The sequence below is a fragment of the Neltuma alba genome, unplaced genomic scaffold (assembly GCF_004799145.2).
Source record: "Neltuma alba isolate B1F8T4 unplaced genomic scaffold, ASM479914v2 tig00012845_pilon, whole genome shotgun sequence".
NCBI lineage: Eukaryota > Viridiplantae > Streptophyta > Magnoliopsida > Fabales > Fabaceae > Neltuma > Neltuma alba.
Window position 1 is genome coordinate 16510 of NW_021637232.1, and position 27876 is coordinate 44385.

The following is a 27876-nucleotide window of genomic DNA, read 5'->3' on the forward strand; positions in this document are numbered from 1 at the left end:
TATTTTTGACAGTGCACCTAACATCCTAAACTATTTAATGATGCAATTTTACCCTCATCTAATAAAATTGAAGCAACCTCATCCAAAACTTAACGCCTGTATAACTCCGTTATTTCTTATAACGGCTGGCCATTTGCTTTTTTTCTTAATGACAGGTAATCTCTTGAGTGTCAGAAGAGGCGATTGTTTTGAGGGGGGAGTACTGTTCATCATCTTCTTCGTGGAGGCGCAATTGAGAGAGCACGGTTCATCTCTCTCCTTCTCTCTCTATCTATGTCTGAGCGGCCATGGAGAAAAGTGTTGGCTTTATAATTTTTTTGAGCTCTTCAAAATTTATTCTGGGTGAAAGTAGTTATATTAAATCCAGAGAACAACTATCTAATATTCTCAAGTTTTTGCTTTCTTCACTTGAGCAATCTGGGAAAGGACGGTTTTGTTTCAAATTCACTTTTTTTATTTCTTCTAAAATGATAGCATATTTGTTTTCTCAAGTAAATAACTAAGTTGGTTAGAATACCTTAATTGACTGGAAGCTTATCTAGTTAAGACATCATCCTCTAATCCTTTCTCCCATTGAACACCCACGAAGAAGACGATGAATCACCTCCTTTGCCACTCTAAAGATAACGTATCATTTGAAAAGTAAAAAAACAGACGGCCAGTTGTGGGAGATAACGGAGTTAGAGGCGTTAGATGTGGGTTCAGATTGCTCCAATTTTATTAGATGAGAGGCAAAATTGCACCACCAAATAGTTTAGGGTGCTAGATGCTCCTCTGAAAATTGTTTAGGGTGCTGAGTGCACTTTACCCTATAATCAAAGAAAACTGATTAAAAAAAATTAAAAATTACTAAATGTCAAATAAAAAATATCAATACAAATTTGTAGTTATTTGTAAACTCAATGTTGTTACTAAACCTTGTTTGAGATTTAATAATTTTCAAATTTTTTTGTTATTTTCCCTATAATTAACCAAAAAAAATTTCACGCAACAACTAAGCTGTATACATTAACAAGTTTTAATGCATAAATGATGACATATTGATAATTTTCGCTTGTAAAATTTTTAGTGATTACATTTATTTTTTAAAATTTCTTAATGATTTTCTCTTTTTCATATGCTATATAATACAACTTCCGATCTCAAATCTAATATCTACTTTGTAATACAAATTACATCACATAGTGTATATTATACTATCTCCAGTCCGTAATGTAAGATCTTGTTTGATTTTTATTCTGGTCCTAATTATAAGATCCCAATCTATTTTGTCTCTCATATTTATGTATTTTTTTTTTCCAAGATAGTCCTTTTAATAATGGTAATTCTAACCAATCAACTTAGTAGGTAAAGATATTTTAGAAAAAACAACACATATTTATTACAAAAAACTAACCTAACTTATTTTCTTAATCTCCTCAAATTAGTTAACTAGCTCTTATAATTAAGACCGGAGATAGTATTTAGCACTGGAGGTACTGTTACTAGACTCTTGGAGTTGGCAACTTACGATCATATATATATTGATAGAAGCACTAGTGATTATAATGGACACACACACATGTATATGTATATGGCACTTCATGGTGTCAAAAGCTGGTCAATTTGGCAGAAGGGGTCGGTGACAATGAGCAAAAATTCGCCGGCAAGATCATTAGTAGTCAGCGACACTGCTAGAATTATATTAACGTTGTGTCGTGCTTGTGAATCGCTAATTGGCTCGGATTTAGAGCTAATTCCTAACGGTCATAACCACCATTTGCTGTTTGTTCTATTTTTCTTGAATACTGTAGTGCCTCTCCTCCTTGTATGGTCCCCATGATTCCCTCCATTTGTCCTCTAATCTAATTTCTATAATGTTTAATTAACACGCTTAATTATATACTACCTTCGGTCCTAATTATAAGAGCCAATTGACTAATTTGAGGGTATTAAGGAAGTAAGTTAAGTTAGTTATTTGTTCTGAATAGATGTTGTCTTTCCTAAAATATCCTTACTAATCAAGTATATTGACTAGAACTATCATTGTTAGAAGGGCTACTTTGGAAAAAAATATATAAATATGAGAGACAAAGTAGATGGGAACTTTATATTTAGGATCAAAATAAAAGTCAAATAGGATCTTATATTAAGGACCGGGGGTAGTATATGATTTACCTTTTTCCTTTTCCCTCAATTCAACTATCCCAGAAAAAATAAATATGCCACATGACTTCACATGTCAAGCATTAGCTTGATCTAATGTCAAACTCACTTTGAAATTTCTCTTAACATTTGAAGTTCAGTATTTCAATTAGCAGGCATACTGAGTTTTTATTAATTCTTTTCGCAATATTTTCGGAAACCAAACCGTCGTCAACGTCAAATTTGACCCGACCTTTAGAGGTAACATCCATTTTGAGTGCATATATGTACTGTTCTAATCATTAATATAAGACTTATTTAACTTATTTAAATTAAAAAAATTAGGTAAGTTGGTTAATTATAAGAAATTAGCACGATGGCGTCGTGTGATTCATGTAGCCGACCCCACCTAGTGGGATAAGGCTTGTTGTTTTTTTTTTGGTTAATTATAAGAAATATGACATATTTTTCATAAAATATCATAATTATTTTATTAATATTCTCCCTCCTTCTCCTATTTGACTATGATTGAGAAAGTATCAAGGGGGATAATTTAAAAAATTAATAAATATGAGAAATAGATATTATATTTAGGATCAAGATCAACTTAATAATTAAATCTTACATTAAGAATTGGAGCAGTGTATATCTCTTTAATTTGATGTGATAATGTTCATCCTCGCTTTAAATTTGAGGTCATCAATGACTCTTTGGATGCAGGAGAAAGTAATATTCGCCCCATGTACGTAGTCTTCAAAAATAAAGCTGGCTATTACATCTCCCTGAGGACCGATACAAATGCGTGAAGAGCTTCTTCCAAGGGAATTCCGCTGGTTTGGGTGGTCCAGTCCAGAGGTAGGGAGAAAAGAAACTACTTTAGTTTGGAGACTTTGATTAGTTTTTAATCAAACTTCTTTGGCTCTTGTTAATTCATGGAGAATGTGAAGAGATGATGAGATGAAAGAGTTGCGGCCAAAAGGACACATCCTTTAGCTTATACCAATTCCTCAACTCTAATAACTCTGGCTACCCAAGAAGCTTCTTATAGAGGAAATTTTTAAATTTTGTTGGTAAGCAAGCCACTTTCACATGGTAATCCGGACCAGCAGTTTCCAGTTTCCACCATTATTTAATGATCTCTTGATGGCTTTGTAGGCGGACTGATAAAACTTCAAATCGTTTGTTGAGGGTTTCCAATGGAACAAGAATAATTTGTTTCATTATATCAGTGGGAAGGTAATGATGAGATTTAACTTGTTGCTGTTCCATCCACCTGATGATCTAGTCTTGAAACTATTTGACGAAGAATGGCACCCGTTTTTGAACCACACAAGACGAGGTTTCAGAAGTGGAGAACATTTGTCAAACCAGTCAAAAACGAAACTTGGTTTCCACAAAACTATGAAATTTTCCAGATATTAGAGTTCTACCATTAATTAGCTAACCCCACTTGGTAGAATAAGACTTTCTTATTGTTGTTGTATTGGAACGCTGGACTGTGTGTAATATGCATATACTCTTGATTTGCAAATCATAGGGATGATTGGGTGTTGGCATTTATATTTATCGCACATAATTCTCACCCAATGCTTGTTGGGATTCATGATTAGCTCCCAGCAAAAAGTTTCATAATGCAGGCAATATGTTTTGACTTTTCTTTTTTAGGCTTTTCACTCCAAGACCTCCATCTTTTTTATGCTGTTTAACCCCATCTCAGGCTAAGAGGTGGGGCTTTTCAGATGGATCATTTGAAGAATTCTAAAGAAAATTAAATTTCTGCTTTTCTTTTCAAGTTTGTCTAGCACATTACTGGGCTAACAGCTTAGTTTGCATAGCATAACTTGAAAGAGGTGAAATTAAAGCATCGACTTTGTAATAATTTTTTCTATTTTGATTAACATGTCTAGTGCCTCAGTATTCGACAAAGATCAGTCTCAGTTTATCAATCCTATGCGGCTTAATTCCTCCGAATCCCATCTTCTTGGGCCCCTATTGATGAAGAGTTTATTAATTTGGGCCTTCAATATTATATTTCAGCTTCTGGTGACCATTGATTGTCCTTGCATATTTTATTGTTCTGTTTAGATAATGACGCTTTATCATTACAAATTAAGGAAGATATGCATGGGCACTGAAATACCAAAAATGGGAAAAGCTAGAGAAGGACCTTCGTCCTTAGCTGATCCATAAATAATTAGTGTGCGTGGATCAAAACGCCCCTCACTAACGTTGCAATTTTATAAACTCTAATCAGCTGCTCTGCACTAACTTGATCTAACAGTTACTTAAAACTATAAACTAGGTTAGAATTCTTTTTCTTTTAATATTTATTTGCATTTTTTTAAGGAAAAATTGTTGACAAATTTCTTGTTACAAAATTTATTGTCCAAAAATTTGTTCAAGACCCAAATGCTAACATATTTTCAGCGAATGTGACTCTTTTTATAACTATACACAACCTATCCTTACTTATTTGCAAAATAAAAGACATTCACATATATAGTTAAAGATATGCTGTACACAATCAAAGAAAAGTTATACTCATAGAAAGAATAGCCACTCCTTTGTTTTATATGTTGCAACCTATTCCCTCCTCTCCCGGTAGATTCTGGACGTTTTTTCTTCATCTGTCTCATAGTCGAGATCAGAGTAAAAGAGTTTATTGCGTGCTGGGTTGGACAAAAACATTGTTGTGTGTTCTTGGGGGGTTGGTTGTGTTCCACCAGATCAGGAAAAAATAAAGAAAATCACATAGGGCCCATATATCTAGCTAGAGATTAATGGTTGGGAATGAGCGGCTAAGTACATCATAATGAAAATAATAATGTGCTACTATTATTATACACATATTGATCAGAAACATGTAAATATAATTAGAACAGTGTAATTAATGATGAGAAATGAGAGATTGAGAGAGAAAAGCATTAATTGAGGGAGAAACATGCGGACCAGATCCAAGTAAAAGATGCAATAATGGTGGAGACATTTCATCCACGACTCAGTAACTTAACCAACCAGGAACAGTTCCTCAATTAAAATATTATTTTTCTCCTTATACTAATCACCAGTTAAAAGCAGGGGGAATATTAAAAAAATCAAACTGGTAGGCCCAAACCCCACTCCATTGCTCCTCCTTAAAGCTATGTATAATCAATTCATCCCCCAAAAGTGTCTCTTTAATAAATCATTTGTATATTACTTTCAAAGTTTTAGCTTGCGATTCATACAAGCAAATGTCACTTTCTTCTCTTCACATCAATAAATGGTGGTTCATTCGCACCCATCAATTCCATTCACTACCCTCTCATCTAACTATATAACATGTATATATATATGTACAAAACCCCACTTTGAATATTCTATAATCTCGATATTTAACATATGCCCTTATATGGAGCTAGCTAGCCAGTTCCATTCATATTTATATTCTTTAAGTCATCAACACGAGCCACCAAAAACTGCTTGTTTGTCGTACAAGTTGTGTCGTGTTTTCTTAAATTAGTAACCTTATAATTGTGTACACAAGTTGCGACAAAGCTTGTTATATACACACACACACACACGCCTTCCTTTCCAATCATTATCTCGAGACAAGGATCTGAAACCATCTTGTGATTTACTGATCTGTATGCGATCTGGATGACGATATTGAGATGGAGCATTTCTGAAAGTTCATTGCATGGTTTGCTTTAAGAGCCAATGTCATTGTGTAATAGCAACATGATCTCACCTCCATAACTAATAGGGCTTTTCCATGTACGCATCATTATGTTGATACACGATAGAAACACACTTTTAACCCAAGCCCAAGACGCTCCATCTCTTTCCCCTCATCATCTCTGACAATATTAACAACGTTATATATATAATCATTTTTATATTCATTAAAGCATGTTTTGGCGCAAATTAATGATCTGAGACTTTCTGCAGGTTATTCAGAGCTGTGTATATACCCAGCTTAATGGTTCATAGTCTGATGAGCATAATGGTTCATAAAATATGAGAAGAAGGGGACTGGAAAAGAAAATAGGAAAGCCACCCTGTACCTATTGAGGCGTTGTGAGTGTTTTAGGATATATGAAGTGATATGAAGTGGTCCAGGGAAGAAACTTACACATCTAATCATCTGATGAATCACAGTCTAATTGATTCATGCCCAATTCCACTTTAAGTCACCAAGTTGTCTTCTGCAGCTTGACATTAACATTGCAAGAGATTTAGATCGAGATCTTTCGTGTGATGAGCAGAAGGATATGTATATATAGTTATAAGTCCTCAAGGATTATAACTTAATTTGTGAAATCTACTGGTTGATATATACAGGTCATAATAAAGGGTTATTAACTTGAGCTGTTGTCAATCATGCTAATTATACACGTTATGCCGAGAAAACAAAGTGAAATTATTATTCCTTCTCTATGAATTAATTGGAGACACAATTAAGTCAAAATAATTGATAGGTAGTGTTTGCTTAAATCATAAAGCAACGGACACATTTTTTTCTTCCTCCTTTATCTTTGTCTTTCTCACACGTGTTATTTTTTTTCAGAAAAAGGATTCTCTTGCAAGCCATGAAATAAAATGAAGAACCTATAAATTAAAGAACTTAAAAACGACAATTATATTGCTTTTTAAGTGATGAAATACGTTATGCCACCGTCAGCCTGCTATTTCTCAGTAATCATATAACACAAAATTTTAGATCGTGATGTCACGGCCTGTTTAAACAAAGATATTATAAGTGAGCATGAAGCAAAATCTAGATTATTTATATATTTCACTGTCACTAGGTGTATATCCTAATAAAATTGCATTTATCTTGATCAAGAAGCTTCATATTAATCAACATACATGTCTTGTCTACCCAGAAAGAAGAAAACCCTTTTGATGGACTCCCCAGTATTCTAACATATACTTGATAACAATGTTTTCAAAGTTTGTGCTTTGGTAGACTTATACGGCGAAAGACTTTATCTTTATCGCTGTACCAATGAAGAAGTGAAGTTCGTATACGACCAAGTGAATTATTTTTCATCTCAAGGATAAAAAGGGGCCGCCTGCATGAAAAAATTTTAAGCTTAAGCAATGACGACAAGCTCAATATATATAAACGCACCAAAAGAGGGGAAAAGGACGAGTATATTTCTCCATCACAGTGCCAGAAATTAGAATAAGACGTTAATTATTAAAGGGTTTGAAAGTAGAACGTACAGTTTTGTTTTTCTTTGTATTTGTTTGAAACAGAATCTCAGTAATCATCAAACAAATGCCCACTACTGTTCATTAATTTGTCATTAGATAATCATCGGTTTTATTCCGCGACGTAAAAGAAATTCTGCGTACCGATGATTTAATGCACCAACCCTCCACCTGAATCTGCCAAAATTTACGGAGGCGACAACTATGTTACATCATATGTGGTGTTGATGTTGTTACAGTATATAATTAAGTACTGACTTAAATTGAGATAATCCCCAAATTGAGCCCATCACTTTCCCTGTGATCATTATATGCCACACACACACACACACATATGACGTTGCCGAATAGTGGCAGACAGAGAGAGAAGGAAGTGTATGAAACAACCGGCAATTAAATTTCTTTGGCGCACACATATAATCAAATTTAACCTAGCTAGTGTATTATAGTCCTTTTCGGGCCGCTTCTCTTATTGGGGAATTGGGTGTTTGGTTACGTAATACCACGCATGTACGTAGAAAACGGTAACACGAGCCACTAGGATATGAGAATAAAGTTGATGGAACGTCATTTTAGGGTTAGATGAATATCTGGGTCCCTTACATGGGCCCCATCAGGCTGTAAATGTCGGCTCAAGCTCTTATTGTACTTGGCCTCACTTTTAAAGGGGGTACAGAGAGAGACCTAACTATTGCATTCACCTCCCCAGCCCGCAGGCAGCAAAATTCCCACTTCATATATATAATCCAGGCAGCAAGGGAAGCTAGCTAGTTAATTATAGCTAGTGATCGAGAAGGGGAACGAGGAGGCACAGGCAAATAATGGGTCACCACTCTTGCTGCAATCAACAGAAGGTTAAGAGAGGGCTTTGGTCCCCTGAGGAAGATGAGAAACTCATCAGATACATTACCACCCATGGCTATGGCTGCTGGAGTGAAGTCCCCGAGAAAGCTGGTCATCATCTATATATATATATATATATATATATATATTAATTTCTCCTTCACTCTTTATCTTCTTATAATATATATACCAGTTAAGGAATAGTATAAGCACGTACGGACAAAATGTCTTAAATCTGTGTGGCTTTCAGGGCTGCAACGGTGCGGTAAGAGTTGTCGCCTGAGGTGGATTAATTATTTGAGGCCTGATATTAGAAGAGGCAGGTTTACTCCAGAAGAGGAGAAGTTAATTATAAGCCTTCATGGGGTCGTAGGCAACAGGTTTGAATCACTCTCTCCAACCTCAATAATTAATGTCTTATGTATAAACTATTTCATTGTTTGCCTCTGATATCAGTACTGTCTTCTGGAATTCTACCTTAATGTGGCTACACCTGGGATGTTTCTGAGTCAAATTTCTAGCTAGCTTTATGTTTTTCTCCTACTAAAATTCCCCACTGTTAACAATTCAACATATGATGCCTGGGTTTTGGTCAATCGTTTGATCACTCTATAACTGAGTTTTAGTTGGGAATTAATGGACCATGTGGTTTTGTCTGTTCTATAAATGGGCCTCTAACTTAACTGAATGTAGAGCAATTTAAGGAAGCTGTTTTTGTTGCTATAGTCTCTCAGCTACAGTTAAGGAGAAGTTAAGCAGGCAATTTCGTCAGTTAAAATTGACTTGTCCCACTTGAACTGTGTGCACATATATTAATTTAGTTCATGTATGTTAACTCTCCGCCTTTCTTCTTCGTAGCATTCTTATGATTAATTAGTACAGATTTTTTTTAAAGAAATCTTTTATTTGATGTTTCTTTAAGCAACTAAATTATTATTTTTCCTGCATCACATCTTGCCACGTTTTTGCCGACACAAACGCTTCCAAATTACGAAATATGAAAACCATCTATATATATATATATAAATATATAACATATTCATATAGACACACAATGGAATGCTTGATATATGTTTGGGAAATGCAGGTGGGCTCACATTGCAAGCCACTTGCCTGGAAGAACAGACAATGAGATAAAGAACTATTGGAATTCGTGGATCAAAAAGAAAATAAGAAAGCCTTCATCAGTTTCTTCAAACACAAGTGCACAAACTAGCGGTGATCATCATCATCATCATCCTCAGTATAACTTCAATAATCCCAATCAATTAGACTTTGGGAACCAAGATAACCTAACAACAAAACCACCACCAGTTCATCAAGACACTATATTTTCTTCCACATGCCCCTTATTTATGTTTGACACTAGCTCTTTAGATGGTTCTGCAACAACAACGACAATACTGGACAACCATAATGCAAGACCAGAAATGTTAATCCATCATCATCAGCAAGATGCTACTATGGGTTTAGGCACAGAAACTTGGAATCTGAGCCACCATCAAATTCAAGCCTTTCCTCCGCCTTCGTCAGCTTCTTTCACGGCGGCTTCTTCAGGCATGGTCTCTTGTAATTACCTGCCGCCATTGATAGAGAATGTGGATAACATGGTGCCGCATAATATTCATGAAGTGCAATCTTGCAGTATAGATGAAGAAGGAGAAATGGCATTAGAGTGCTTGCAGAGGCAAGAATTGAACGAGTGGGTGGACACACAGCAACAATGTCCCAACTTTATTTTCTGGGAAAATGTGGAAGGACAACTTGGTGGGGAAGAAATAGTACCAAATTCGTCAAATTTGGGAACCACACTTTCTTCTTTTCCTTCGTCGTTATGATTGTGAACATGACTGTTTCTCTAACTAGGAAGAGTTTTCAACGGGGGTGATACTGAAGGGCCAGCTGGGGTTTCTGAATCTGGGAAAATCGACGAGGTTGCTTTTTTTTCTTTTCTTTTCTTTGGATTTGTTGTTTTCTTTTTCCCCTATTGAGTTCTGATTCGAGAGATTTGTGAAAAAGTGAGTGATGAAAGTAACAAGTTATATATATAACAATGCCGTGCGTGAAGTAGTGTTTATGGGTTGTTTGTAAATGCATGGAAGAGGGAAATTAATAAAGGCGACTGCGGCAAGCAGCAACGTTTGGTTTTTGAAGATAAAAACACACATGCACCGTTTTAACATATATTTAATCTTGGTGTTTACTACTGTTTCATTGCATGTATGTGGTGGTTATGAATGACAAATTGATAATAATGGGTTAATTTATTGACCCTCTACCATTTTTATCTTTTCGCTTTTTATGATGCTAGTGTAATTTGTTCAATAATACTTTGTTTGCCCTCAAACTATTGGTTAAGGTGGTAAACAATCTCATCCTGTATGAAGGAAAAGACAAGTTTAAATTCTGAGAAGTACACTTGTTGGAAGAGGTAAAAATCTTTTACACCGGAGAACTCTTATCAAATAAAAGAAAATGCTAGTATAAATTGTTCAGTAATATTTTGCTTTAGCACAAGTGTTTCGCCTATCCAACAACAGAAAGCTACATCTTAGCCAGTTACTCTTCCGGTCCTAAATGTAAGACCTTTATACTAGTATGTATAAGGGTCTTGTATTTAGAACCGAAAGAGTATTAACTTGATTTAAGGGTCACATGCACAATTGTGTTACAAAATTTGTTGAGAGAGTTACGTGTGTCATTAGTGCTACTCAATTTAGCATCAAAGTGAGAGTCCAATAATAAAACTTTTGGATTTCAAGCGGTTTGATAAAATACCTATTTTTTATGGGTTGGAAAGCATGGCACTTCAAAATTATTAATAATTTTTAAAAAATTTGTACAATGTCAAATGAATGAAGTAAAAAAAATTATGTATTAGGTATCATTATATTCATACGTGAGAAATTGTCTATATGTCATTCATATTTAATTTATTAATTTATCTTCTTATTAATATATATATGTGACGTTAAAATTAGTTGCCAATATACCTTCGTAATATTAGTAATAAAGAAACAAGATAAAAAATAATTTAAATATATGGTACTAGATAAGGGAAATAATTGACATTACAAAAAAACATGCTTTTAGTGACAAAATTTAATGACAGAATTTTTTAATTAGCGACGGATTATGAGTTTCATAGAGAAGCCTTACATGCAGAGTGTATTAGTGTGATTTATAAATTCAAGAGGATATTTTCCACCCAACATGTTGTGGTCTTTTAGAATTGTGTTCTTCCATATATTTCACTCTGTAATCATACGTGGCACATCTTCCGTTAAAAGTGTGTATTGTCATTCAATAATCTTATTTAAGACTAATTTAAGCTAATCCTACTTACTTATAATTCAATAATTACATTACATAGTGCATAACTAAATGAGGCGCCTCATAAAATTTTTACTAATCTTTATAATTTGCATAAGAGAGAGGAATTGTGGTTTATTTTTCACTTGTCACTTTAAACAAATGCTATTCTTTTCTTTTACTTTTTGGGAACAAGTAATTATCCGTACATTTAAACGAAGTTTTGAAATAAAACTTACTTAAAACACTCATTTAAAGGAGAATCAGAATAAAAATTCTTTTTTTTTTTTGGCTAACCAGAATAGAAGTTAATTATATTCGATACGTAGGAGCATAGCCCTCACATCCCCAGACATAAAAAAACTAAATAAACGAGGTTCGTGTCTTCCTATTTTAAATGCGAATTTAAAAAAGATGGTGGAATAATAAAAAAAGGTCTCATAAAAAATTTACTGATCTCGTTGATTCGTGTAACACTATAAGGATCAAGGGGAAGGAATTGAAAGAATGACAGTTAAGATCCCAAATGATCAATTAATTACAGTTAACTTTCTGAAAAAAAATATTTAAAGAATAAATTGTAAATTGTTATGAAATAAATGGTAAAATATAGAAGAGAAGCAGAGATTAAAGAACAGAGAAGCACGAGACCTTCTTATTCCATTCAAAGATACTGAACATATGATAGATACTTTTTGCTTATAAGCATAACTTTATATCTTCAATAAAATCTACAGATTCTATAATAATAGAAAATAATTGTGGATAATAGGAGATATTGAAAATAATAAAAGATAAGAAAGATAATGATATATATATAAATCCATAAAGATATTATATGAAAACATAAATATCATTCTTGGCCCGTTGGCCGCAGTGTATTTTTTTAATTTAAAAGTGTGTTTAGTACCCTTAAAAAGATATTAACAAAAAGTTTTGTAAAATCATTTTCAAAAAGTCCACTGTTATGGTTATTTTTCTTCCCCATAGAGCTTTCTCCGACATTTTGTTGGACTGAAGAATTTTATCATGTCAGAAACACAAAAAATCATGCATTTGCTTAACCTATCTTGGGCTAGATAGGCCCAACATGTTGATGGAGGAAGAAACAAGGGCCCAACATGAAACCCAATATGAAAAGCCCACGCGAGACGATTTTGTTTAGAAGAGGGAAAAAAATGTTATAAAGGCGTCGGGAGTTCGGATTAGGGTTTTCTCATACCTGGACGGAGTGTTAAAGCAGGGGAAAAGAAAATTTGCAGTCTCCTTGCCGCCTTCGCTCACACTTCCGCCTTGAAACCATGGTGTGCTGTCTTTCTCGTTTTGCTTTCTATTTCTTTCTGAGAGAAAAGTGTTTGTTTTAACGATGTAATTTGATAGCTTGTCAATTCGGTCTTATTTGTTCCTATTATTCTTCTTTTCCAGATTATTCCTGAGAAGAACCGTCGTGAGATCTGCAAATACCTCTTCAAAGGTTCTGTAATCTCGCCCTGTTGGATTTTCTATTTTGAATTCTTTCATGTAGAATCATACGTGTTGATGTGATTTTGGTTTGTGATTCCTTCAGAGGGAGTTTGCTATGCAAAGAAGGACTTCAATATGCCTAAGCACCCGGAGATTGATGTGCCTAATCTACAAGTGATTAAGCTGATGCAGAGCTTTAAGTCCAAGGAGTACGTGCGTGAGACATTTGCTTGGATGCACTACTACTGGTACCTCACTAACGATGGCATTGAGTTCCTTAGAACTTACCTCAATCTTCCTTCCGAAATCGTACCTGCTACTTTGAAGAAACAAGCTAAGCCAGCTGGTAGACCATTTGGCGGCCCACCTGGTGACCGTCCAAGGTATGTTACATTGGCTAAGATTGCAATGTCATGCTTCGCTCTAAGACGGCCGCAATTTAGGGTCTTTTTAGTCACTTGTCTAAGCATGCCAATGTTCTGCAAATTTGGTTTATCATATTTCTAGTTGATTATAATACGTCTCTGACGATCTGATTGTTCCATTATCGATATGGATGATTTTGAGCAGGGGTCCACCTCGCTTTGAAGGAGAACGTAGGTTTGGGGACCGTGATGGATACCGTGGAGGTCCCCGAGGACCCGGTGGTGACTTTGGAGACAAGGGTGGAGCTCCTGCTGACTACAGGCCTTCATTCGGGGTAATGTTACTGCAGTTACAATTCTAAAATTTGCTATGGAAATCGTGTTCGTTAATTTCGATGCATATATGTTGGAATGGTCTGCTTGGGTAACCCCTGGGCATGTTGGCTGTGAATCATTCCATGTTTTTATATGCAGCTGATGTTTATACGAGCGTGATCATTGATATCTGATGTGTTATTTATGCTTGAACATGTGGAGATTTATAGTATGCATGTTTCAATATCTAAATAAAATAAATCCGTCGTCAAAGTCTAATGCTGAAAGTGTAGTGTTTGGTACTGGCTGTTAGTTTTGGTCATCCCTATTTCACAAATATATCTTTCCTGTGAATCCCATCTATGATCATGCAAATTTACTTGTTTATCGTAGTGATAAGCTTGATTTATGTACAATACTGTATATGATTTGCTGTGGAAACCATTCATATAGATCCCTTGCATCCAAATCTTTTTAAGAGATCAATTGTTTTTTTGGGTATAAATTGGCAGTATATTGCCATGGACCAAAATTTCTATGTTGAGTATAAAATTTGGGCATTCCCTTCACAGATTTCTCCTCATGATTTGTGTTTACATGCGTAGGACATTTTTGCTAGTTGGTGGTTCCTATATTATCATTCCTGATTTTATTTTCATATCCTGAGCCATTTCTTATCATTTGAATATAACTGCAGGGTTCTGGAGGAAGGCCTGGATTCGGTCGTGGTGCTGGTGGTTTTGGAGCACCAACAAGCTCAAATCTTTCATAATTGTAGTGATTTGTGTTACCATTTCTGCAGTTAAATGTCAAGACAAGTATGTATGTCGTTTTAGTCAAGGCGCTATGCTTGATACCCCTCCATTCGTTTTTGTCTTTATAATCAGCAGTGCTATGAAGTTTTGGATTTTGAGTGTTTTTTGTGACAGTTTATGCATCAGTTGTTCAAATATCAACTTGCTCTGCTTTTGAATTTATTCCTCTTGAAATTACTTGTGTCCGCCCAGCATTGGTTGAACTGGATAACCAAATGTATGATATCACGCGACTCCGCCATATCACCAATAGATGTGGAGTATACCGCGTGAAATTAATCAAATTATCCATTCCTCTGGCCAAGCTTAATATTACTCTGGCTATAAATGTAGGATGATTAAAATTTTGATCTTAAGTGCAGGTCATAGTATATAAAGTAAATGTATGGAGGATTTTATTTCGTTTTATAGAAAAGTATTTTTACATATTACCAAACGCCCGAAACAAAATACCCAAGCCTTATGGGAATGAGGATGACACGCGGCATCAATTTTAGTCGCCTTACATCTGGAGGCTTCCATTTAAGCGGTGAAGATGGGATTATCGGCAAAAGCTTTACTTAATTCTGGTTCTAATCCCATAATTGCCATCTAGGCACATCCAGAATTCGATAATAGCCAACTCTGCTTTAATTTAACATGTACATACATGAATTCGTTCCCTCCAAATTTGCCAGTAAATCGTTGCAACCTTCACCACACTGAAATCGTCTAGTTTGCACAAAGCAGACCGCTCTTATTATTATAATGATATTGTTTTGGCCAAAAGGGCAGAGACTTGAGGCCCGTTTGTGTGTCCCCAGAAGTCCAGAACCATGGTTTGGGAAGCAAAACTATAGTTTGGGTGGGATATCATCCAGACAACATCAATTTTAGAGAAATAATCTAAAATCATGGTTTGGGCCAAAATCATAGTTTTAGGAGAAGTGAATTAATTCTGCTTCTGACTCAAATTGGGGAATATGATTGTACCTATCAGAGTAGATTTCAACAATAATATGACTTTAACATCCCTCAATTATTTTTTTTATAAACATATTTAATCTTATATCTTATAAATATATATACACATTAATTATTTATTAATTACATCATCTTATGTATTATTATGTTAGTAAAAAAATATATTATTAACAATTTTATTCCTTCAAATTAAAATATATCATAAAATCTATCTTTTATATAATTATTTTACTCATTTGTATATATAAAAAGTGCTTCTAATAACAATTATCCAAATACTCTCATTTTTCAGAATTACTTCTTCACAAAATCTATTCTTCGCAATGATTTCACAATGATTGGTTTTTAAACTCTTTGGCGGATGTTTAATGATGAGAAAGGCAAATACTTAATCGGGAATTAACACTGGAAAATTAGCACATACAACACAACCTAATGACTCAGCCATTCATCGTTTCATACCAAATCCTCAAGGATTAAGAAACAAGCCACCAATAACCGACGGATGTCACACATTTAACAGCAAAATATAAATACCCGACTTTTTACTAGTTACTATAACAACCTAGAAATATGCAACTAAAGACCATGTATCGTCTTCTATTTACACCCCACCTGCACAGCCCAAAACCATATATTATGCAACTCCGCTTCACAGTACTGTTCTGTGATGGTGTAAGCAAAGAGGGGTTTAATCCACCTCCTCCATTTTGCTCTCCTCGTTTCCTTCTTCCAGGGATGGCATGTCAACGTCTTCATCTGCCGTCACATCCTCGTCGATGTTCAAACCCAGCTTCAACATCCTGTGGATCCTCGCCGCAAAAGTGTTTGGATCGTCCAGACTGAAACCCGACGTCAAAAGTGCAGTCTCGTAGAGCAGCAACACCAAGTCTTTAACTGATTTGTCACTCCTGTCAGCCTCAGCCCTCTTCCTCAATTCCTCCATAATGCCGTTGTCTGGGTTGATTTCCATTGTCTTCTTGCTTGACATGTAAGAGCTCATGCTGCTATCCCTCAGAGCCTGGGCTTTCATAATCCTCTCCATGTTCGCGGTCCATCCATACTCACCAGTCACCAAGCAACAGGGAGAGTCCACAATTCTGTCTGACACTACCACTTTCTCCACCTTGTCCCCAAGTATCTCCTTTATTGTCTTGCAAAGGTTCTCGAATGACTTCTTCTTTTCTTCCCTCTTCTTCTTCTCTTCGTCGGTTTCATCCTCCAACTTAAGCCCTTCCTTTGTCGCAGACACTAGTTTCTTTCCGTCATACTCCTTTAGCTGGGTAACTGCATATTCATCAATCGCATCCACCATGAAGAGCACTTCATAGCCTCTCTTCTTGAGCCTTTCCAAGAATGGGGAGTTCTCCACTGCCTTCTTGCTTTCACCAGTGATGTAGTATATCTCTTTCTGTCCTTCCCTCATCCTTGTCACATAGTCCTTCAAACTTGTCATCTCATCACCACTCTTGGTTGAATGGTACCTGAGCAAGTCAGCTAGTTTGGCTCTGTTCTGGCTGTCTTCGTGAATACCCAATTTAATGTTCTTGGAAAATGCGTCATAGAATTTGTTGTAATCCTCCTTATTCTCAGCAATCTCAAAGAACATTTCAATGCACTTCTTCACCAAGTTTTCCTAATCACTTTCAGAATCTTGTTCTGCTGCAGCATCTCACGAGAGATGTTTAGTGGAAGATCATCAGAGTCCACAACACCCTTCACAAATCCAAGGTACTCTGGAATGAGCTCCTCACAGTTGTCCATGATAAACACCCTCCGCACGTACAGCTTGATGTTGTTCAGCTTCTTTCTAGTGTCAAAGAGATCGAAGGGCGCCCTCCTAGGAACAAAGAGAATGGCCTTGAACTCTAGCTGCCCTTCAACAGAGAAGTGCTTCACGGCGAGATGGTCCTCCCAATCATTGGTGAGACTCTTGTAGAAGGCTGCATACTCCTCTCTAGTTACTTCCTCGGGTTTCCGGAGCCATATAGGTCTCTGCTTGTTAATTTGTTGCCATTCGTGGGTCACTTCTTTCACCTTCTTCTTTTTAGGCTTCTTTTCTTTGTCCTCATCCACATCCTCCACATCTCCTTCCTCTTCCTTCTTGGTTTCTTCTTCCTCCTCGTCACTCACCTCTTTCTCAGTCGTCTTCTCCGTCCACAGATAGATGGGGTAGCTAATAAACTCAGAGTGCTTCTTCACCAAATCCTTTATTCTCCTCTCCTCCAGGTACTCCAACTGTGTACGTTCCCCCCAAAACGAAAACAATGCACTTAATCAGCGATCTGAATTATCATAATCAGGCCTTAGAATATAGACAAAATCCATTTATTAATAACAGTACCTGATCGTCCTTGAGGAAGAGAGTTATCTTGGTTCCTCTGCCCAAAGGTTCCCCGTTGACATCTCTTGTAACGGTAAAGGAGCCACCGGCTTGAGACTCCCAAATATATTGTTCATCGTCGTTGTGTTTGGTTGTAACAATCACCTTCTCGGCCACAAGATAAGCAGAGTAAAAACCGACACCGAATTGGCCAATCATGCTCACATCCGCCCCGGCCTGAAGTGCCTCCATAAATTCTTTAGTCCCAGACCTCGCGATAGTCCCCAGATTATTCACCAACTCTGCCGCACAATATAGCAAACATGTAAATGATTAAGCTGATCAAAACTGGTGACCATCGCTGAGGGGGGGAAAAAAACCGAAGAAAGAAAGAAAGAATTTAGCGAAATAACAACTATACCTGCTTTGGTCATGCCGGCTCCACTGTCAATGACGGAGAGGGTCTTAGTGACCTTGTCCGGGACAATCCTGATGAAAAGTTCAGGCTGAGCATCAAGCTTGCTCTTATCCGTGAGGCTCTCGAATCGAATTTTGTCAAGTGCCTGCGTGTAACCAATTTCAAAATCAGTAACTTAAGCTTTTGCTTGGGAAAAAAATAGCAACTTAAAAACACAAAGAAATCATGATCGGATTGAATATAGAAGTAAGAAAGAGGCTTACATCAGAAGCATTGCTGATAAGCTCACGAAGGAAAATCTCCTTGTTACTGTAGAAGGTATTAATGATCAAGCTGAGAAGTTGGTTGATCTCAGCCTGGAACGCGAAGGTCTCTGTTTCTCCCATATGCACGTCAGCCATCGGAATACAGGACACAAAGCAAATTCAGAGGCGAAGAGCTCAGTGAGCAGTCAATCAAGACGACACACCAACAAATTCTCCCAGAGCAGTGCAATTATCAGTGGGTTATATTTATACTAAGCCAGAGAGGTTTTTTTTGGAGGGGGAAATAAATTGGATGATGGTTCTGGCTTCTTCACTATTTTATGGAATTTCCAGGCGAAGCTAGTAACTGCACCAAATTTCGCGGGTTCTAGAGTTTTCAATTGCGATATTCCTATTGGCCCATGAAAAAATTGCGATATTCCTTTGTTGTCCTTGAATCCAGAATTTTCTGGGACTTGTGATTAATTGATTATGATCTTTGACGGGACCCTGGGCTTGAAACTCCTCATTCGTACTATTATGGGCTTGCTCCCATACCTGTTCTTAATTTGTGGCCCATTTTTTGGGGCCAAGACCCTTCTTAGATGGATATTGGACCATGTAATGGGCCCAATAGAGTCCAACACTTTTCTATGAACTTTCAGAACCAAAATAATGGGCTTACATCACAAATCGATTGACGTTCAGGATTTAAAAAATGATCCATACAAATTCCCCAATTTTACTTTACTGTCCTTGGGCCCTGGCCCTCTTAATTATTAAAAAAAAAATCCTCCAGTTAAAGAATTGACTGACGAGAAACTCAAGCGTGAAATTCTTTTTTAATCATGAAATTAATTTTTTGTTTGTCAGAATTACTGCTTCTGTTTTCCAAAGTGATAATAGGATGTTTTGGATGTTGCAGTAATATTTCCCATTAGAGAATTTTCTTATAAAATAAGAAAAAATTAAGTTATGATTTTTTGTTGTTGAAAGAAGTCCAATGTTTAGGATGCATTAACCTATGTCAGGGTATCATGGTTTGATAGCACTAACAAGCACCTCTCTTATGTCTATTTTAAGAGTAAGATTGTGAGTTTGAACTCGGTGGATGATATGATAGGCGCAAGTTATAACAAAAAGTACTTGTTAACTAATAAACAAGCTTATAAATTTTAAGTGTCATTCTTGTGCTGCCTAGACTCTAATCCGAATTCTGAAACAAATGATCAAGTTGTTTTTTCATAAAGAGGAAAAGGGAAACGTATGAAGATATAGATGTATGAGCAATGGCTTTGACTTGGCAGAGTGTAATGATGAACGGGCAAAGAAAAAGAAAAGAAGAAGGAAGGATGGGAGGATGGTGACTATTTAATAAGCAAGGCATGAAGGTCATGTGCAGTTCGTGAGATTCAAAAATGGAAGAGAAAGGAAGAAGCAAAGGCTTTAACCATTCACAGTTCAGTGATATCCCGTGACATAATCCTTCTTTTCGCCCTTTTATCAGCTCACGTTCCTCTCTTCTGCTTTTACAGCTTCAATTACCGTCATCCTCCTTCTCTTTATTAATGCCCATCATTTCCTGGCTCTTTGCTGCAACCAAATAATCTTAACCCATTTTTGCATCAATTACATGCCAATAACTAAATGGAATAAATCAATTATGAGACCTTTTCTACAACCACAGCCATTTTGTCAATATTAGTTTGCTCAAGCACACACAAAACGGCTCTGTATTTATATTATATAGTCCGCAAATTTGATGAACGACTGCGAATAGCCAGTCTGTCTACATGATCAGATTAGAATAACCAGTCAATTCTTTTGCCAAAACTTGTGTCTGAACATGTAATCTAAAACATTAATCTAATTCTTAAATTAATCCCAGCAGGGGGAAACAGAACTTAATGGACAAATTCAAAAGATTGATGCTTTCATTTTTTTTTAATACAAATAAAAGCAATTGGGGTCCTTTATTTAAACCGTCTCCTTCATGTCACGGATTTTCACGTCATTAGAGATCACAAGCCTCCAAAAAAGCAACGGTACAAGAGAGGGGAACTTGGCGGCATTGCAGAGATCATATCACCTACTTCATTTGAATATGCTCATTCTCTGGTAATCACCACTTCTTTTGGCTTTTGTATCCAGAGACTCACGCTTCAGCTCCAAGCTTTCTGCCCCTGGTGGAAGCCCCATTTCTGGTTCGATTCCAGTTTCGAACATGACCTCCAAAGAGTCAAGTTCTGCTGCTTCAACCGATAGTAAAATCAAAAGGGTTCTTACTCATGGGGGTAGATACGTGCAGTACAATGTTTACGGCAATTTGTTCGAGGTCTCCTCCAAGTACGTGCCTCCCATTCGCCCAATCGGTAGAGGCGCTAACGGTATCGTTTGGTAAGTTTCTCGCCCTTTAGAATTTACTTTAACTTCGCCCTGTACCTGATCACAAGCTCTGAATTTCTGGCTTTTGAGTTCTACTAAGCTATCATACAGGCGATGATAGGAGTCGAGATGTATAGGTTTGATATTTGTGTTGGGAGTTGTTGCTCATGTATCGATATGGATTTTGCGAAACATTAGAAACTTGCACATAAGGAAACCAAAATGCTTGAACATCTCAGAAATAGTTGGTAAAATCTGGCTTCTTAATGAATGGAACGGACGCGATCAAGTATGGATTTTCCCGTCAGGTTCCAAGGTTTCTTTTTGGCCTTATGGTTGTATCAGACATAGAGTTGAAGAATTATAGCCATATCCGGTTGACCATTTCTTTGTACATAACCAAAGTCCTTTCTTTTCAGTGCTGCGGTCAACTCAGATACGCATGAGGAAGTTGCCATCAAGAAGATTGGCAACGCATTTGACAACATAATTGATGCTAAAAGGACATTGAGAGAAATTAAGCTTCTTCGCTACATGGACCATGAAAATGTTAGTATTCTTTTCTTCTCTCTATACTCTATCCCCTACCCCGATAATATGGTTCTTCTTGATAATCTGCATAGTTATTTTGACGCAATTGTTTTGTTAGCTTATATTTATTATTGAATGTTTTCCTTATCCGATGCTTGTTGGAACTATTAAAAAAAAATCATCAATTAAGACACCCATTTTATTATTTCAAAGATTGACAGGCAAAGAAAACAAAAAAAGAAAAAAAACAGAAGAAGATGACCTCAGCAAGTTCCTAACTTCCTGTGATTCTCTTTACGAGTATGGATGTAAAGTCAAATAAAGTGCCTTTGTGTGTGTGTGTGTGTGTGAGAGAGAGAGAGAGAGAGAGAGTGTGTGTGTGTAATAGAATCAATTTTATGTCTTTTCAATCTTTCCGTCTATGTTCATTATCGTTCTGCCCTTAAAATTATTTTGCTGCTTTTGCACTACAAACTGTCAAACTCTTCTCTTTTACTTTCCCTGCCGTGAGAAACTTAAGCAAAGTTCTGTTTCAAGTTTACCTGATTTAGAGTACTAATAAATTAGGCTGCTTTTTGGGAGCGAATAATTTCATATTTTTTATTGAGAAGACCCTGAAACTGACTTAGTAGTGTTGGAAAAACTGTCTCTTCATACAATCACATAAAATTTGAATCACCTAATGCTAGATTTCCTCTGACCTGAACATGAAAGAGTCCGATGTTTTATCAATTTCTCTAAGCTGGGATTTTGATCACTCTATGTACTCGTGCTTCCCTTGAACTTATTGCTTATTTTTCGTATTTTGGATTAGATTCCTGAAATTTCTATCATCTTTCACAGATCATTGCCATTAAGGATATAATAAGACCGCCCAAGAAGGAGACCTTCAATGATGTATACATAGTTTATGAATTGATGGACACTGATCTTCAACAGATAATTCGTTCTGGCCAAACTCTTACCGATGACCATTGTCAGGTTAGGCTGCGGTGATGTTTTAAAAACTTAAGTGCATGTCATTAACTTCTACTGGCAAGCCTTTCCTGGTAATATTTCCTAAATGCATCTAAGTTGTGTTACTGAACAGCGCGAATATAATCATTCTATTCTTGTATGTTTGCAGTTGTTGGTTAAGACGCCCAACTAAAACGGGTTAATGTTTGTATATCTTCATAAAATTGGGTTAGAGTATGATTTATTCTTCATAAATCATATAGAATATCTATTAGATGTTGTGAACTACTCCTTCCGTTCCTTATTATAAGAGACATTTGATGCTTATAGCATGTTCCCATATATAAGAGACACTTAAAAGTTGTCTCTATTTTTTTTGTATTGATTTCCTATTTTACCCCTATTTATTTTGTCTCCAACTCATACTCTCTCTCCCTCCCACTTCTCTTTCTTTCAATAATTTAATTATTCTCTCTCATACTCTCTCTCCTTATTAATGGGGGCATTGTTGGAAAAAACATTATACTTTTTACACATTAATTGTCCTTAACTAATTTTAACTGTTTTTTTTATCAACGTAATTTGGTTATTTGTCTCTTATAATAAGGAACGGAGGGAGTATTTAGATATTTTCTCTAGATTCCATTAGAAAGTGATAGATTTTAACTCGAACTATTATGACTTGTTGAATCTCATGTTGAGAAATATTCCTTTATTGGGAAGTGAAATTTTAGAACCTGGGTGGGATAAATAGATCATGTTGAACGTAAAATCTCCCTTTTTCCTCCTTAAAAAAAACAGAAGATTAGTTTTATGAGAAACGAGTAATCAAGAGCCCCCACCCCCACTCTATAGATTCACTTCAGAATATTAAATCTTGACTTGTGCTTTTTCTCGAGTTTAATGTTTTGCAAGGAATTGATTTTTGCAAGTTCTGCAGTACTTTCTATACCAGCTGTTACGGGGTCTGAAATATGTGCATTCAGCCAATGTCTTGCACCGTGATCTTAAACCCAGCAATTTACTTCTGAATTCAAATTGTGACCTTAAAATTGGGGACTTTGGTTTGGCAAGGACAACAACTGAAACTGATTTCATGACGGAATATGTAGTCACTCGGTGGTACCGAGCACCAGAACTGCTCCTCAATTGTTCAGAGTACACATCTGCTATTGATGTTTGGTCTGTCGGTTGCATCTTTGGTGAAATTATGACCAGAGAACCCTTGTTTCCTGGAAAGGACTATGTTCATCAACTAAGGCTTATCACAGAGGTAGACTTCAGTGCTTCCATATGAAGTTGTAGTCTGAGACTTCTAGATTAAATTACATATCTCTGCTACTAGTTAACTGGTCAAGTGGTAGTCAATCAATAATATCCTTATCCTGCTTAAGGAGTTGATCAATACCTGCAAAGCTTCCTTTCTAAGGGGACTTTATTGTGAAAGCAAAATAAATCTGAGGCTGACTTTGTTTTGAAATAATGCCTCAGGGCTTGTTTGATATGAGGGGAAAGGAGGGGGGGGGGGTAGGAGGGATTTTGCACCCCTCCCCTTGTTTGGGTTGCTTAAATTTTCAGGAGGGTAACCCTCCCCTCCCAAATTGGGGGGATTTAGAGAGAGAGAGTAATATTTTAGCTTATTGTGACTAATATGTCTATAATTGGTTTTTAATATCCCCATATTACCCTTCTGATCTTACATCACATGGGGAATGAATAGTAACTGTTGCACTCTTATTAGATCATCTATCATATGATAAAAAATCCCCTCCCCTCATTAATCCAAACAAAATAATGTTAAGATCCTTCAGTCTCCTCAACCTTGCAACATGTGCTCAAGGTCCCCTAACTGAAACTACTAGAAACAAAAATGTATCGCATTTCTCTTGTTTGCCTTTTCTGCCAATTCTTGCTTTGGAATCCTTAGTTTTAATACAACTTCTAGAATAATATGGGATTATTACAGCTGCTGGTTTGCAAAAGAATTTTACATTTAACATTGCCTAGAAAAAGCTTTTATATTTGTCTAGAACTCGCAGTCATCACCATACTGAAATAAAAGGTCAGGCCCTTCTATGATTCTTCCTGTCTCTTGTTTACCTTCCTGTACCATTCATTATGGTTAATGAATTCAAACTAGTATTAGGCTACTCACACACTCATCTTAAATGATGTTACTGTTAAGAGAATGCAAGGAATGTATAACGCCTGATTTTATGATTCCATTCCTGCTGTTTGTAACACCTCACGCATTCTGTTCGCCTTTTGCTTAAAAGTTAATAGGTTCTCCTGACGATGCCAGCCTTGGATTTCTCCGAAGTGAAAATGCCAGAAGATACGTTAGACAACTTCCACAATGCAGGAAGCAAAAATTCTCGGCCAGATTCCCTAATATGTCTCCCGAGGCACTGGATCTTCTAGAAAAAATGCTCATCTTTGATCCCAACAAACGCATTACAGGTATTCCAGAAGAATTTAAGTTTCAAGTTTCAAACATCTTTATTTTTCTTCTCACATATAATTTCCTTTATCTATTGGATATTTGAGTGCCACGCTCACTTATTTGCAGTTGATGAAGCACTATGTCACCCATATCTTTCATCACTCCATGACATGAATGATGAGCCAGTCTGTCCGAGGCCATTCAGTTTCGATTTTGAGCAGCCAATTTGTACTGAAGAGCAAATCAAGGAGCTCATCTGGAGGGAATCAGTGAAGTTCAATCCTGATCCAGCGCATCACTAGGAAATTCTTACATGTCTGTATAAGTATATTGAGATAAACTTCTTCCACCTTAGATACAGTGCCTCTCCACGGCATCCGGATGTATTGCTAGGAATAGCATTCAACCTCTTTTCCTTGTAATTTAGTCATAAACCAACTTGGACATGAAGGAAAGTTTCTTCTGGAAGATGGACAAACACTACAAATCCTGTTGGATGTGATAGGCATCTATACAAGTTATATAAGCTATTGTATTGTATTGTGTCTGCTTAAGGAGGGAAAGGCCTTGGGGGAGCATTATAGGGTAGCAGAAACTCTGGATTGATCATGGGGTGTTCTTCCTAGTACCTGACAATAATCGTGGGAAGCTGGTTTCCAATCTCATTATTTGGTGCTCGCTCCGTTTGTTTTTTTCAAGTTCTTGTTTCATGGCTAAATTTATTCATTGATACGAAGTTCGAGTACCAGACTAAGACCAACTATGAAAATGCTTTGCGGCGAAATTTTTTTGGATTCCATGACAAGACTATCTAACACAGCTTTCTGATGAAAAAGATTGTCTGCTTATTATACATTTGTTTTTATTCTACACTTGCAAAATTTAAAAGAAAAATTTCCACGAAGGTGGTTAAATGAAATGTAAATGCCTATTTATCATTGACTTTGACTTTTTTTTCGTTGTCTTAATTTGCACTCATCCAGAATTTTCGCTCCGGTAGCACCAATCACGTTACACCCCCGACCTGAATTGAACCACTCCTGTGGCACTGTCACAATTCACAAATACCTTCTTCCATAAGTACATGTTTGAACCTGGAAATTATCGATGGGCAAGCGGTCTTCCGGGAAGGTACATGCCCCAACGTTGTCCGGTCCCTGGTCTTGTAACAGATTACATGGCACAGGAGTCACATCACTTGAAATGCCAGAAACATCAGTGCATGTCCATGGAACTTTTTTAGCCTTCTTTGCCAGTTCAATTGTTACATTAGACATGCAGATTCCAGTAAAAGGGTCTCCAGATATTCCCTCCAATCTTGCAGCCATAGTTACATTGTGGGCTATCATATCACGATAGTGAATATTCTGAATCACAGGCAGTGCATTAGGATCAAACTTATCATCAGCATGAGAGCCATAATTTCCAGTCATCCAGAATGCCCATTTCATGGTGTTCATGATCATCCTTCTCACATATATGTCCTTCACATACCCACCTCTTCCTACAGCAGTTTTGATCCTCACACCTGATTCTGAGTTAATGGCTACTATGTCCTCTGCCCTCACATCTTTAATCCCACCTGACATCTCGCTCCCTAATGCAATCACAGCACTGGTTGGTGAAATACAAGTGAGTCGTCTGATGACTACCTGCCTCGTTGGCATTCCAAAAGCAATACCGTATTCATCCCAACCACTCTTCACAGCCACACAATCATCCCCAGACACTATGTAACAGTCCTCTATTCGTGTGTTTGTGCACGAATCTGCATCAAAAGAATGGACCTTTGTTAGTATTACTATTGAGTAACTAGATTTGTTGCATAAATCAGTTATATAAAGAATGGATTATTCTGCTATCTGGTCCAGCAAGTATTAAGCACCCAAGAACTACGGCCTTTATTAACTTGCAAACTTACCAGGGTTGATTCCATCAGTATTTGGAGATGTCACCGGTGCAAGAATAGTGATGCCTTGGACGACAACATTGCTGCATTCATTATTTTATAGCAGAAGACTTGAAATTGCTTTAGGCTTGGAGTGAAAAAGATTGATTTTTTTTTTTTAATTTATTGTGTGATAGGAAAAAAGCCTGAAATGTCAAAAACAGTTCATAACAAAGACAAGAAGACGGAGTACCTGCTGTACACAGGATGGACATTCCATGATGGAGAATTAACCAGAGTGAGATTGGATATCTGAATGTTACTTGAATGCATGATCTCAATCAAGTAGGGCCTGGTATATTGGAGTTGTTTCTTGTGGAATTTTTGCCACCATAGGTCACCCTGCCCGTCAATTGTACCATTGTCCCCTGAAATCAAATTTGTACTCAATAAATTAGAAGTGAATCTTCTTTTAGAGTCATCAGGACATGAGTTCATTAATTACCAGCTATGATCACATCCGTGAGGTTGGTTCCAAATATTAGACTGCTAAACCTTCCTCCTTGGGCGTCCCTCCCTCGACCATAAGATGGCAAGGGATCAATCACCGGCCAGTCATTTTCATCCTAATACCAAAATTTAATTCCAACAACATGGTTCAGCACTTGACATTATATATATGCTCTTAAATATAGCATTGGCGTAGGAGCTACAAACTGAACCTGGGAGGCAAGAAGTACAGCATCCTTGTGAAGGAATAAAGTGAAGTGGCTAGTGAGATTGAAACTCCCAGTCAACCATCTTCCGGGAGGAACAAAAAGTTGAGACCCACCAGCTGATACATACTGGCTCAGATGATTTATGGCTGCTTGAAACGCTTTAGTGTTCAAAGTGGTTCCATCGCCCACTCCTCCAAATTCAGTCAGGGACGCACTGTAAGCTCTGCAGCTCATGGCACGGTACTGGAAATATTGCAGTTCCCGAGCTCTACGGCTATCCACCACAGTAAGACTTGGTGAAGCAACCATAAGAACTAGTAGTGATAATAAGCCCATAACCTGCAAAATTTCAAATTTCAGAGATTTCATATGTGACCAACTGTACATGGAGGGAAAGGAAAAGACCCAGTTCGATTAAAGAGACAAGGGGCCATTAAATGGGTATTGGTCGGGAAGAAGGCAGGTACCTGAGATTTTGTAGGGCTGAGATCCATTGCTGAGATGGAAGTTGAGGTTTTGGTGTTGTTGTGTTTACATAGGAGGAACATGTAGGTATTTATACTGGTC

The 27876-nt window shown here is 36.8% G+C and overlaps 3 protein-coding genes and 1 pseudogene across 4 annotated transcripts; 2 read left to right on the forward strand and 2 right to left on the reverse strand.

Annotated features, from left to right (window-relative positions):
- The first annotated feature begins 8059 nt into the window (after positions 1 to 8059).
- LOC114731775 (transcription factor MYB87) lies at positions 8060 to 14614 on the forward strand. The gene is made up of 8 exons (XM_028919031.1): positions 8060 to 8277; positions 8417 to 8546; positions 9254 to 10001; positions 12717 to 12782; positions 12904 to 12952; positions 13046 to 13325; positions 13513 to 13642; positions 14320 to 14614. Exons 1-8 carry the CDS (start codon positions 8145 to 8147, stop codon positions 14392 to 14394), a joined length of 1611 nt encoding a protein of 536 aa, XP_028774864.1. The 5' UTR covers positions 8060 to 8144; the 3' UTR covers positions 14395 to 14614.
- A 1171-nt stretch (positions 14615 to 15785) lies between these two features.
- LOC114731773 (heat shock protein 83-like) lies at positions 15786 to 18660 on the reverse strand (annotated as a pseudogene).
- A 1773-nt stretch (positions 18661 to 20433) lies between these two features.
- LOC114731781 (mitogen-activated protein kinase homolog MMK2) lies at positions 20434 to 25447 on the forward strand. 2 transcript variants are annotated; one of them, XM_028919038.1, is made up of 6 exons: positions 20434 to 20783; positions 21191 to 21320; positions 22146 to 22283; positions 23200 to 23532; positions 24536 to 24719; positions 24829 to 25447. In XM_028919038.1, exons 1-6 carry the CDS (start codon positions 20611 to 20613, stop codon positions 25002 to 25004), a joined length of 1134 nt encoding a protein of 377 aa, XP_028774871.1. In that variant the 5' UTR covers positions 20434 to 20610; the 3' UTR covers positions 25005 to 25447. The 2 variants fall into 2 exon arrangements, with proteins under 2 accessions (XP_028774871.1, XP_028774872.1); XM_028919039.1 differs by lacking the exon at positions 20434 to 20783 and adding an exon at positions 20825 to 21087.
- Positions 25448 to 25527: 80 nt separating this feature from the next.
- On the reverse strand, positions 25528 to 27876 carry LOC114731780 (probable polygalacturonase). The gene is made up of 6 exons (XM_028919037.1): positions 27777 to 27876; positions 27313 to 27648; positions 27096 to 27216; positions 26844 to 27018; positions 26624 to 26694; positions 25528 to 26470 (listed from the first exon to the last, which is right to left on the reverse strand). The coding sequence occupies exons 1-6, from the start codon at positions 27855 to 27857 to the stop codon at positions 25761 to 25763; spliced, it is 1494 nt and encodes a 497-aa protein (XP_028774870.1). The 5' UTR covers positions 27858 to 27876; the 3' UTR covers positions 25528 to 25760.